This window comes from Leopardus geoffroyi, chromosome X, assembly GCF_018350155.1.
Source record: "Leopardus geoffroyi isolate Oge1 chromosome X, O.geoffroyi_Oge1_pat1.0, whole genome shotgun sequence".
NCBI lineage: Eukaryota > Metazoa > Chordata > Mammalia > Carnivora > Felidae > Leopardus > Leopardus geoffroyi.
The window spans coordinates 31,599,598-31,612,636 of NC_059343.1; the positions used below are offsets into that span (position 1 = coordinate 31,599,598).

Below are 13,039 nucleotides of genomic sequence, written 5' to 3' on the forward strand. Positions count from 1 at the left end.
TTATAGTGTGGGTATCAAAAACTTTTTGTTTTCCTTTTAACATTATTGAACATTTTTTGACATATTTATGCATCACCTTTCTTGAACCTGAAGATATGGGTTGTCAGAAATGCTGCTTTATTGATGTATTATCTCAGGTAATTTCACTCTTTACAAACACCAATTTGCAGCAGACAGGCAATATGGACCATTTCATTTGTTGATTTGGGAGATATTCAGGTGGAATAGCAGAAACCAATTATTTGAAGAGATTACCTTTATTGATTAGTAGTCTGTTTTCAGTTCTTCAAGGCCCTTAGATATTATTTATTTTCAGCCCTTTCCCAAATCACCAAAAGATGGATATAGCTATTGGAAACTATAAGAGAGCACAATTTATGTTCCAGAAATCATCGGAGGAAATGTACTAAATATCATAGTCCCCTAACTTTAACTTGGATGACTTGTGGGAATTCACATTTTTTCCAGACACTGCTTGGGAAGGTCTCTATGCAACTGACCACAGAAACATTTAAATCATATTGGAAATTCCAGTGCATCTGGGAGAAGTGATTGCAGTACATCTCAGTGCTAGTCTGCACTTCCATTCCAACATGTATCACCTTCCAGTTGCCACACACTAAGAGCACATCTGGGAATGCCTCTCAGGAAGCCTGGGGGAATGGGTTCAAAGGGGAAATTGTTTCAAAGCTACATTCCATTGCAGAAGTTCTCATTTAGTGTAAATGTATAGAATCTCACAGGAAATCAAATGAATCATTGAAATGTTCTACCATTCATAATGAGAGCATGCCAAATAAAATATTTTTCATTGCCTCTGAGTCCTTATTTGTAAAAAGGAGGTAATGATAATACCTACCTTATTGGGTTGTTGTGACATTTAAAAGAGGAAATACCTGGGGCGCCTGGGTGGCGCAGTCGGTTAAGCGTCCGACTTCAGCCAGGTCACGATCTCGCGGTCCGTGAGTTCGAGCCCCGCATCGGGCTCTGGGCTGATGGCTCAGAGCCTGGAGCCTGTTTCCGATTCTGTGTCTCCCTCTCTCTCTGACCCTCCCCCGTTCATGCTCTCTCTCTGTCCCAAAAATAAATAAACGTTGAAAAAAAAAATTAAAAAAAAAAATAAATAAAATAAAAGAGGAAATACCTTTATTAAAACAGAGGTTGGGACCTAGTAAGTATTCAGTAAATGTTAGCTGTTAATATTAAATTAAATTAGGATTATGATAGTAGTGTTAAATATTTCTGACTTCCTGTATTGTATTCACCAACTCTTCTATTTGGTGGTGGAAAGTAAATTCAAATCCCATCTTTTCCAAGCACTTATACAAATGATATTTCATTAATAATATTTCTCCTTCCCTTGCACAGGATCTTTTGACAGCTCGATGCAGGAACTTCTGATGTTTACTAAAAAGCGTGAGTGTGTGTGTGTGTGTGTGTGTGTGTGTGTGTGTGTGTATGGTATGCTTTTGTCTTTGCCACTTTGAGCTGCTGGCAAGATCACTGATAAATTTAATAATATAAACATAAAGTTTCACCTCTATTTCTGGGCAGCCTGCCTATTCTTTCTGCCAACCATGTCCAAAAAAGTCACAAAAACGTGTCTTTAGACTGACAGTGTTAGAATGAAACCAGTTAAATAACTGATTAGACTTGGCTTCCCTGAGTTCTTTTCCCTTCTTCACATTACTCTAAGAATGAGGGATCATTTTACAGTTTTTTTCCAGTTAGTTTCCTTCTTTAACCATTTTACTACTTGTTTGTTGGCAATAGTGGTAATTGGCAGGTGGTTTCTTTACATGAAAAGATAGATCATGACACAGGTGCATCGAGCCTTTGGCTTGTGCATATTTTCTTTAAAAAAATTTTTTTTAATGATTATTTATTTTTGACAGAGAGAGCACAAGCAGGGGAAGGGCAGAGAGAGAGGGACACAAAGAATCCAAAGCAGGCACCAGGCTCTGAGTTGTCCACACAGAGCCTGATGTGGGGCTGGAACCCACAAACAATGAGATCATGACCTGAGCTGAAGTCGGACGCTCAACTGACTGATCCACCCAGGCGCCCCTGCTTGTGCATATTTTCAATTTCCAAAGTAGGGGCACTCTCAGAATTGAAACAGAAACTTAAAATCATTTACCATCTTATTTTGTAAAGGAGAAGACAAGGAATATGGTTAACAATTAATTATCGAGGTTTTAATTGATACGAAGTTTACATATGTGGGATATGCATACATATAGATATTAAAGAAAATACTCTCGTTTATACATCATAATTTGTGCTCCCAATGGACAATTCAGTTATTGACGAGCAACATCACCTTTTCCTGTAACAAACCTGAGGGCAGTATTTTTGTAGCTAATTTTGGTCAATCTTCATGTGCTAGAGGAAATTTGAAGACCCAAGCTGTTTCCTCGTGATGCTTTAAATCATGAAATAAAACACACATAGAGAAAGGTTCACCAAGTACAATCCCTCAATTTACTCCTAGAGCAAGCCCCTGTGCACCTATCAATTTGACAGCACCCCAGAAGCCTCTTATGAACCTCACCATCTACCAAATCTCTATAACTGTAAGAAAATTACTAGCTTGACTTTTATGGTCAATCATTTCCTTGCCTTTTTATTTATTTATTTTTTCGGTTTTATCATCCAAGCATAAATTGGTAAACTCCAGAGTTTAAGTTCTCTGTTTGAATTTTCATAATTTTTGTCACTATGTAACATATGGACAGAATTACAACTATGTGACCATGTGTATAGCTGCCACTTAGACAAGGAACTAGTCCACTGCTCACATCCCCGAGTCCCTGCCACCTCCACTTCCCTTCCACCTCCCAGAGTAGTAACAATTATCCTGAATTCTAAGACCAAATATTAGTTTTGTGTGTTGTTGAATTTTACATAGAAAGAATCATACAGTTTGCATTTTTTTGTAGCATTTGGATTTTTTTTTCTCTTAGTATTATGTTCACGTGATTCATTTTGGCATTTAGTAGTAGATTAGTAGTAATGTTGTACACTAGGCCACTGTCTGAATATTCTTTAATTTCTCCATTCTGTTCATAGATATTTCACTGGCTTTTGGAGTTTTCTATTATGAATAATGCCACTATGGAAATTTTGATATATGTCTTTTGTTACATATTTCTGAAAGGCATATATATATAAGTGAAATTGCCAGATTGCAACATAGAAATATCACCTTTAAAAAATTTCTTTAGAAAAACGGGGGCGGGGGCAGTTGTCTGGGTGGCTCAGTCTGTTAAGCGTCTGACTCTTGGTTTTGGCTAGGGTCATGATCTCATGGTTCGTGAGTTCAAGCTCTGCATCAGGCTCTGTGCTGATGGCACAGAGCCTACTTATGATTCTCTCTCTCTCTCTCTCTCTCTCTCTCTCTCTCTCCCCCCTCCCTCCCTCTCTCTCTCTCTCTCTGCCCCTCCCCCTGCTCATGCTCTCTCTCTCTCAAAAAAATAAATAAATAAAAAAGGAATTTAGAAATATGATCACCTTTAGAAGATACTTCTAAGCGATTTTCCAGGATGGGTGTACCAATTTAAACTCCCACAGGTCAAATATGCAAGTTCCACTTGCTCTTTATCCTAAGGAATAGTTACTGTTGTGCGTCTTTTCAGTATCACCTCCTTCTAATGTATGTGGTTTGAACTAACATCTTACTGCTCTTGATATTAAGCAAATTTTCACATGTTCTTGGTTGTTTGAAAATGTTGTATCGTAAAGAGCCTATTCTTTGTAGTTATCGGGGTTCATAGTGATTCTTTCGTCTGTGGTTTCATTTTTTGTCAATTTTGGAAAGTTGTCAATATCCTTTCAATTATGGGACTACCTCATTCTTTTGGACCCCTCTGCTTTGCTCACTCTTCTTTATTTTTCATCCTTTTGTCCCTCTGTGTTGCAATATGGTTGCTTTCCTATGGCCTATATTTCATTGCATCAATTTTCTCTTCACTTGATTTAGTCGGCTGTTAACGTCAATCATTGCTTTCATAATCTTACTTACTGGATTTGTGTATAAATTTTCCATTTATTTATATATATTTTTTATTTTTTTAATGTTTGTGTATTTTTAAAAGCGAGAGAGACAAAGCACAAGCAGGGGAAGGGCAGAGAGAGGGGGAGACACAGAATCTGAAGCTTTTGATGACAAAATTCTTTTTTTTTAAGTTTATTCAATTATTTTGAGAGAGAGAGAGAGAGAGAGAGAAGTGGGGAATGAACAGATAGGGGGAGAGAGAGAATCCCAAGCAGGCTGCTCAGAGACTGATGTGGGGCTTGAACTCACAAATCACAAGATCGTGACCTGAGCCAAAATCAAGAGTCAGATGCTTAACCAATGGAGCCACCCACATGCCCTGATGACAAAATTCTTAATCTTAATCATAGTACATATAATTGCTTTAAAATCTGTGTCTTGGGCACCTGGGTGACTTGGTTGAATGTACGGCTCAAGAAATGATCCCAGGGTCATAGGATAGAGTTCACGTTGGACTCCACACCACATGTGGAGCCTGCTTAAGATTCTTTCTCTTACCCCTCTGCCCCTCTCCCCCACTCTCCCTCTCTCTCTCTTTCTAAAATTAAATAAATAAAAATAAGTAATATCTGTGTCTTAAAACTATAATCTGGGGGCACCTAGGTGGCTCATTTGGTTAAGCTCCTGACTCTTGGTTTCAGCTCAGGTCTGATCTCATGGTTCATGGGTTTGAGCTCCGTGTCTGGCTCTGCTCTGACAGTGTAGAACCTGCTTGGGCTTCTCTCTCTCCCTCTCTCTCTACCCTTCCCTCACTTGCACTTGTGTGTGTGCATGCGTGAGTGTATGCTCTCTCTGTCTCAAATAAATAAATTTTTTAAAAAAAGCAAAGCTATAATCTGTGGGGCCCCTGTGTGTCTGTTTATATTATGTATTATTTCTTTCTCTTTTTATTCAACTTGTTGCTTTTTCTCCTTCTTTAGTTATAGTCTGGTTATGTTTTATTTCTGTTTAGATCATTTATCTTTTTCATAATTTTTATAGCAATATTTTAGGGTGTTCATTTTTTTCCATGACATATTTGTTTGTTGGTAACTTCAGGATATACTAGCTCTATTAGATATATTATTTATGACAGAGATGTCAAGTAACTTCCATAAAGCCACAGAGTAAGAGCCAGAGTTTGAGTAATGGCAGTTGTACCCTTATGTAAATCAATATACTTTCTCCTGTAATATACCATACAGACCTACTAGCTACCAAACTGGACAACTGCCATTCAAAATGGCCCCTTGAGCACTTTTTATTTCTCAGTCTAAGTTAGTAATACATTTTGATGGCTAGCCAACAGATAGTGTAGTATTAGATAATTAATAAACTATAGACAGCAAGAGTTGGTTGGATTTTTTTTACTCCATTTAAAAATTACCATGCATTATAATTCACTGAAGGAGGTATCAGGTAATAGAGATTGCACTGTCTTATATAAAGAACAGAGACATGTATAGGAACAATAGCTCTCTGGGATTATTTTTAAAATGTGAATCTCCACTTGTGAGGCCAATTTGCAGGATGTGTCCTTTTAATGATTAAAATTTAAATTGAAATATATGTGTAAATTTGTTTTTGTGTATACATGTGTGCTGATTGTTTGACATCTGTTTTGAAAACTATTATAGGCATTATTATCTCAAAAAAAAATTTTTTAATGTTTATTTTTGAAGGAGAGAGAGAGAAAGTGAGCGGGGAAGGGGCAGAGAGAGGGGGAGACACAGAATCTGAAGCAGGCTCCAGGCTCTGAGCTGTCAGCACACAGCCCAATGTGGGGCTCAACCTCATGAGCCATGAGATCATGACCTAGGCCAAAGTCAGGTGCTTAACCGACTGAGCTACCCAGGTGCCCCTATTATCTTTAATTTAAATGGTATCAAATTTGAGTTCAGTGAGTTTGGATAACTTTGCAACCAGCTACTAGTTGCTGGGTCCAGGACTTAATCCCTATACTGTTTCTCCAAAGTACTTACATTTTCTAATCACGATCCAATCTTACAGACTTGACAATTGTAATGTTAGATAATAATGTGTGTTTAAAAGAAGATATGGAGGGGTGCCTGGGTGGCTCAGTTGGTTAAGTGTCCAACTTCAGCCCAGGTCATGATCTCGAAGTCTGTGAGTTCGAGCCCCGCGTCGGGCTCTTTGCTGACAGCTCAGAGCCTGGATCCTGCTTCTGATTTTGTGTCTCCCTCTCTTTCTACCCCTCCCCTACTCATGCTCTCTCTCTGTCTCAGAAATAAATAAACATTAAAAAAAAAAATTAACAACAACAAAAAATAAAAGAAGATATGGAAACTTCTGAGGTTATCAAAACATCTAATTTTTACTAACAAATGGTAGCTGAATAAGATGAGCTTTATAATGCCTTATTTGATTGTAAATAGAATTTTATTTAGTCATTGAACATTTTTTTCATAATATAACATTATGAGATTTTTTAAATTTCAAAATTTTTTTCTCATAGGGAGGTGTATAAAATGCAATTTTACTCATCAGCCTCACCATCCCAAAAATTTTCCAGACTGAATGACGTTTCCAAATATAATAAGACCATTTATGATGTGATACTACACTTGAGTGGAAAACTGCCACCTGGAATTCATTCAAGTCAGTCTTTACCTGTGGATTATACTGAAAGGGTGATTCAACTTCATTTTCAACATTCTTCACTTCTTGACTTTCTCAAGTAAGAGCATGGATATGCTAATTTAAACATGTAATATTGGCTTGGATAGATACATAAGTAGATGGGTAGATTTTGGTATCATTTATCTTTTTATAAAATATTTACTAAGTTTCCTATATATATTATATATATAATATATACACACACACATATATATATATACACACACATATATATATCTGTAAAAGTAATAAAAAATAAAATAATAGAAAAATAATAGAAAATAAATATTTCATGAGCTATGGGATTGATAGTCTAAGGCAATTATTCTCAAGCTTTATCATCCATCCAAATCATTATGATAGCATGTTAAGTGAGTTGCTGGCCCTTAACCCACAGAGTTTATGATGTGAATTTGCATTTATAACAGTTTTAAGTAATACTGATTCTTCTTGTCCATGACCTCACTTTGAGAATTCTCACATAGATAAATATATAAATCCATAGAACTAAAGAGGAATGAAACCAGTAAGTTTATTTCTCAGAATACTGTTCATATAAGCTCAAGTTACACTGTGAATTTTTAGTCTGCATTGGTAAGGTTTTTAGTACTAAAATAATCAGCAAGTGAAAATTTCCGTAAATGGTTGATAGAAAATATAGGAAAAATACTTTTCATTATAATGTCTGTATTCCTCTACAGAGATTAAATGGTGAGTGAGCAAGAAATGGAAAAGCAATGTTTATTAAAAGTCTGAGGAGAGTGTTGGTGATTTATATTATTTTGTCTGCCTATATTTGCAGTATCCTTAACCACTGGAACATCCATAAGCAGTGTTACTGTTCCATCTAATCATGTTCCTGTACCACTAAAATAGCATTTGTTACTTGTAATTATTTATGCAATAGGATTCATATATTTTGAAATATGTTAGTTTTTAAATTGGTTCTTCTTTGTGTATGGAATCTACTCCATAGTTAGCCAGAGATGTTCAGCTACCTTAGCGGGGGTGGGGATGGAGGGTAACAAGAGGCATCTCAAAGGAAAGATTTGGTGTTCAGGGTTTTTTTTTTTTAATTTCCAAATTAGAGGGGCACCTGGGTGGCGCAGTCGGTTAAGCGTCCGCCTTCAGCCAGGTCACGATCTCGCGGTCCGTGAGTTCGAGCCCCGCGTCGGGCTCTGGGCTGATGGCTCAGAGCCTGGAGCCTGTTTCCGATTCTGTGCCTCCCTCTCTCTCTGCCCCTCCCCCGTTCATGCTCTGTCTCTCTCTGTCCCAAAAAATAAATAAACGTTAAATTTCCAAATTAGAATTTTTGAGTCCCTGGCAACATTATGGTCTTAAAAGTTAGACATAGTACAGAGGGACAGGAAGGTGATGGCAGAGTAGGAGGACCCTAGGCTCTCCTCGTCCCACCAACACTAGATAACTATCAAATGATCCCCAATCCCCCAGAAACTGACCTGAAGACTGACAGAACTACACAGCTAAGGGGAGAAAAGAGGCCATATTGAAGAAGGTGGGAAAGGTGGAGAGGTGGTTTAGGGGAGAAATAGATCCTGGCTGCTACAGAGGGGAGGCAGCCGTGGTCACTGAGAAGGGTGAGAGCCACAGGAGCACACAGGGAAACACACAAGGAGAATGTTTCCCCCTAACCATTGGTTTGGAAAACGAGAGGAACCAGAGGAGCTGAATTTCGGAGCTGAATTTCGTGAGTTCTTGCCACCAGTGGGCTTAAACCCTGGAATTTTAAAGATGAGCAGTCTTGGCTGTGATAGAGCTTGGAGGGCACTGTGCTGCTCTAGGAGAGAAGCTGGGCAAACAATCCAAGGGCATACAGTGTGGAAACAGCTGAAGAGTGGCTGGGGCACACAGTGGGGCGATTATTTGCCCCACCTCCATCAGAATTGAAACCCTGCAAAACTCTGGTCAGGAGATGTGGTATGGGCTGGGGTTTGTGATGGTCTTCCGGGGGAGGGGTCTCCCAGGCTGGGACTGAGGCCAGCTTGACTGAGAATGGCAGTTCCACTAGAAGAATGTGGGGTGGGGTGTCCTTGCTGTGCTGCTTCCCCAGGTGGCTGGCTCTGTGTTTATGCCGAGGGGCGGGAGGGAAATGGCAATGGCCAGGTCCTTTCTTCCTGGAGAGGTTGTCTCTGTGAATGCGGCCTGACAGGGACACACTCTGAGAAGAGCAAAGAAGTCACCTAAGGAAACTGAGCTAAGACCCGGCCTCCTGTTCTAGAGGCTGACTAATGACAGGGATGCCACTGAAGACGCAGAAGGGGAGGAGATGGCTGGCTCTGAAGCCACAGTATGAATGACAAATATATGAGGACTGGGATGGGGCTAAGTCAGTTATGAGGGACCTCTTGGTTCTCAATGGGGCTAAGAGGAGAGACGCGAGATTTTCATCTCAGGCCTCAGTGGCAAATGCCCACCCACATGGCAGCTAAGCTCCAGACAGAGATAGGGAACATTGCCAAAGAGACTGAGGATCCAGAAAAGTAATCACAAACCTGCTTGTACAGATGCAAAAGTCCCTCTCACCTACTTCATGTGAACCCAAATATAGGACTGATCCATGTTCTGAGAGGCCTTACACAATTTGGAGATCCTTCCTTAACAAAATATCAAATTAAAAATATAAAATTTAGATATATGGATATATACATGGCTTTAGAAGAGATTCATGAAAGTGAGGAAACCTGAAATTGAAGCTTTATTTATTAGACAATATATCTGCCTCTTCCCAGGTGCCATCTTGTGCGGGAATCGAGAGGTCTGAAATTGATTGCTTATCCCAAAGCACAGGATTACTTGTAAAGAGACTGTTAAGTTTAGGAAAAACTAAGATATGTGAACATTCAAGTCTATGTTTTCTTCCTGTTTCTCTGTGCCCCATCTGGTTGAACGAATGAGAAAGATTATATCAGTTAAGGAAAACAGCATGGCTATGTATAACTTTGTAAATTATTTTCATACCACTGACTTATTTATGAGTCAGTGTACCCCCACTAATTTGCGTGCATGTTAAGGGTAGGAAGCACTTCTCATTCATCTGGCATCTCTGACACCCAGCATCCTTCATAACACAGAATGGAACCAATGTTCATTAAATATTTATTTATTAACATTGTCTTTCACAGACATTTGCTTTTTGAGCTTGTGTGGTAACAGAAAGAAAACTTTGAAATTGAGTCTCAGGGTAGTCATAGAAGAATGGAAAAAAACTTGTGAGATATGAAAAATTAGGGATAAGAGAAGAAAACATAAAGTATTTGCATTCCAGGAGAGGAGGTGTAGCCAGTCAGAGAGGATCAAGTTGGGAAAATGTGGAGTCTGTACTATGAAAGTTATACATTGAACTTTATTTATAATACTAACCTATAAATTCTTTAATTATTAAAGCACTTATTTCCTCATATCCGTATTAGTTTGCTCTGGCTACCATAACAGACTAGAAGGTTTATACAACAGAACTATATTTTCTTACAGTTCCAGAGACTAGAAGTGCAAGATCAAGGTGTTGGCAGATTGGGTTTCTTCTGAGGCCTCTTTGCTTGGCTTGGAGACAGCCACCTCCTCTCACATGGTCTTCCCTTTGTGTACACACACCCCTGGTGTCTGTGTGTCCAAATTTCATCTTCATATAAGGACATCAGTCAGATTGGATTCGGGCCCACCTAATGGCCTCATTTTATCTTAATCACCTCTTTAAAGGCCTTAACTCCAAGTATAGTCCAATTTTGCAGTACCATGTTAGGGTTTCAACATATGACTTTTTGAGGGGACACAATTCAGCCCATAACAATGCCATATGTCTTGTAAAAACTATTTTGAAAACAGGTATTATAGTTTGTAATAAATTTATCACTCTATTTGAAACAATATGCTTAATTTTTTTTTGTCATTTGTGCCTGTTATGGACTTAATTGGGTCTCCCTCCAATTTATTTGTTAAAGCCATAACCCCCAGTGCAACTGTATTTGGAAACAGGACCTTTAAGAATGTAATTATGGTTGGGGCACCTGGATTGTTCAGTAGGTTGAGTGTCCGGCTCTTGAGTTCAGCCCAGGTCATGATCTCATGGTTCATGAGTTTGAGCCCCACATTGGACTCTGGGCTGACAGCGCAGAGTCTGCTTTGGATTCTCACTCTCTGTCCCTCCCCTACGTGTGAGGGATCCCTCTGTCTTTCTCTCTCAAAAATAAAATAAATATTAAAAAGAAAACAATGTAATTATGTTTAATGATATCATAAAGATGGGATGCTAAGCTGTCTGCAAGCCAGGAAGAAAGGGCTCACAACCAACCAAATTTTCTAACATTTTGTTCTTGGGCTTCTTGTCTCCAGAAATGTGAGAAAATAAATTTCTGCTGTTTAAACTACCCAGTCTGTGGTATTCTGTTATGACAGACTGAGCAGACTAACACAGTGCCTAGTGTTCTTTGATATGATTTCATTTATTTATAACCATTAATCGTTTTTATGATGTCATTAACTTTCACTGAAAAAATAAACTTTTTTTTATTATTTCCATAATATAAAACTAAAACAAGCAGAACAAAAACACTATGTACCTAGCATTGAAACTGCAATGTAGGTTATCATATAATCTAAAACTATTGTAACTGTTACTTTCCAATACCATTGATTTTTAAATAAATTTTTCATTCACCAAAATAAATACGCTGAGAAAACCAACTCACTCTGCTTTATAGATAAATGTAATTCCATTTGTTATTTCATTTCTTTTATCTTGAAAAACTTTATACCCTTCTTACTTATGCATGACCACTATGGTATCTTATTTAATGGAATGGCATCTAAGAATAAAAATATTTCAAAGCAGCAGTCTAAGAGTGGTTCTGGAAGAATGCACTGATATTGGGTACAAGAGCATGGCTTTTGAATTAGGTAGAGATAGGCTCAAATTCTAGCTCTTTCGTACTTCTGTGAATTTACACAAGTTAACCCATTTAAGCTTCAATTTCCATATCTGTAAAGTTGAAGATGATAATTCCCAAACTTAACTGGTTGATAAAACAATTAAAAATATTAAATATGTATTACATGACACATAGTAGATTATGATGATGATTAATTAAAATGAAATAAGTTGTGATCTATGGGTTTCATATGCTAAAATGTTTTGTTATGTTTCTTCAATATGGTAGCCATTAGTGACATGTGGAAAACTGACTCTTGTGATATCATTATCACTGAAATACAATATTTTAGTTTAGTTTATTTATTTTGAGAGAGAGGGAGAGTGGGGGAGAGAGAGCAGAAGAGGGGCAGAGAGAGAGGGAAAGGGAGAATCCCAAGCAGGCTCCGCACTGTCAGCATGGAGCATGATACAAGGCTCGATCCCACGAACCCTGAGATCATGACCTCAGCTGAAATCAAGAGTCAGACACTTAACCGACTGGGCCACCCAGGCGCCCCCAAATAGAATATTTTAAAAGTCTGTACCTCTATAAGAAAGAAAAGTTTTATTGACATAAAACTGCCAGAAAACCAATATTTATCAAGTGTGTCTTTATTAGATAAAATAGAAACTTTTAAAAAGTTTTTATAATTGTAAAATAGAAAGCACATGACTTTTGTTTTAATTTTGCTCTGTCCCACTCTTGGTCTTTGATGATTGATTTAAATAAAGTAAATGTTTTAATTCAATAAGGCAAACATTCTAATGACATTTTTATTTTAGAAAGTTGTGTTTATCTCTTTTCTTTTAGAAGGGGTTAATTATAATTATTTACAAAAAAAAATTGTATTTTAAAATCTATTGAAGTGTTACCTATGAACAGAAGAAAAAGGGTCAGACGCTTAAATAAATCTTTATTGTTTGTGCATTATAGAAATTAAACAGTTTTCTGATAACTTTAGTAAATTATATGGTACTCAAAATCGTCATCTTATTATTGTAGCGCTGATGTTGGTACAGCTCCCAGTAGTGTTGACACTAACATGGATGGTTTCTGTTTTGACATTTTATGATGTGAGGACACAAGTATGGAAGAATGATTTTGGAGTTAATGCCAAGCCATTCAAATTTATTGCTTTTTTATTAGCAAATACATGCTTATCAGGATATGTTGGCTATGATAAAATCCCTCAACATTTCAATGGTTAATAAAATTGGGTCATTAATCCAAGATACATGCATATGTTTCATCATGGAAATAAATATATTAAATTCAAAAAATCATAAATGTTACAGTGAACGATTACAATATACAAGTGAAATTATATTGATTTTATGCAATAAATGAGAAATTCAAAAATCTTTGGAGATTAAGTTGAGGATTTAATAACTCATTACATCTAATTTATTTTGTTCTACTTAGTGTAAACTTGGAA

General features: G+C 37.4%; 1 protein-coding gene across 1 annotated transcript in view; it reads left to right on the forward strand.

The window, feature by feature from the left end:
* The window catches only part of CFAP47 (cilia and flagella associated protein 47), a 553,185-nt gene that overhangs the window by 193,443 nt on the left and 346,703 nt on the right, over positions 1-13,039 (forward strand). The window contains exon 30 of the mRNA XM_045471009.1: positions 6,513-6,734. Within this exon, the coding sequence (XP_045326965.1) occupies positions 6,513-6,734 (222 nt within the window). The remainder of the gene's footprint in view (positions 1-6,512; positions 6,735-13,039) is intronic.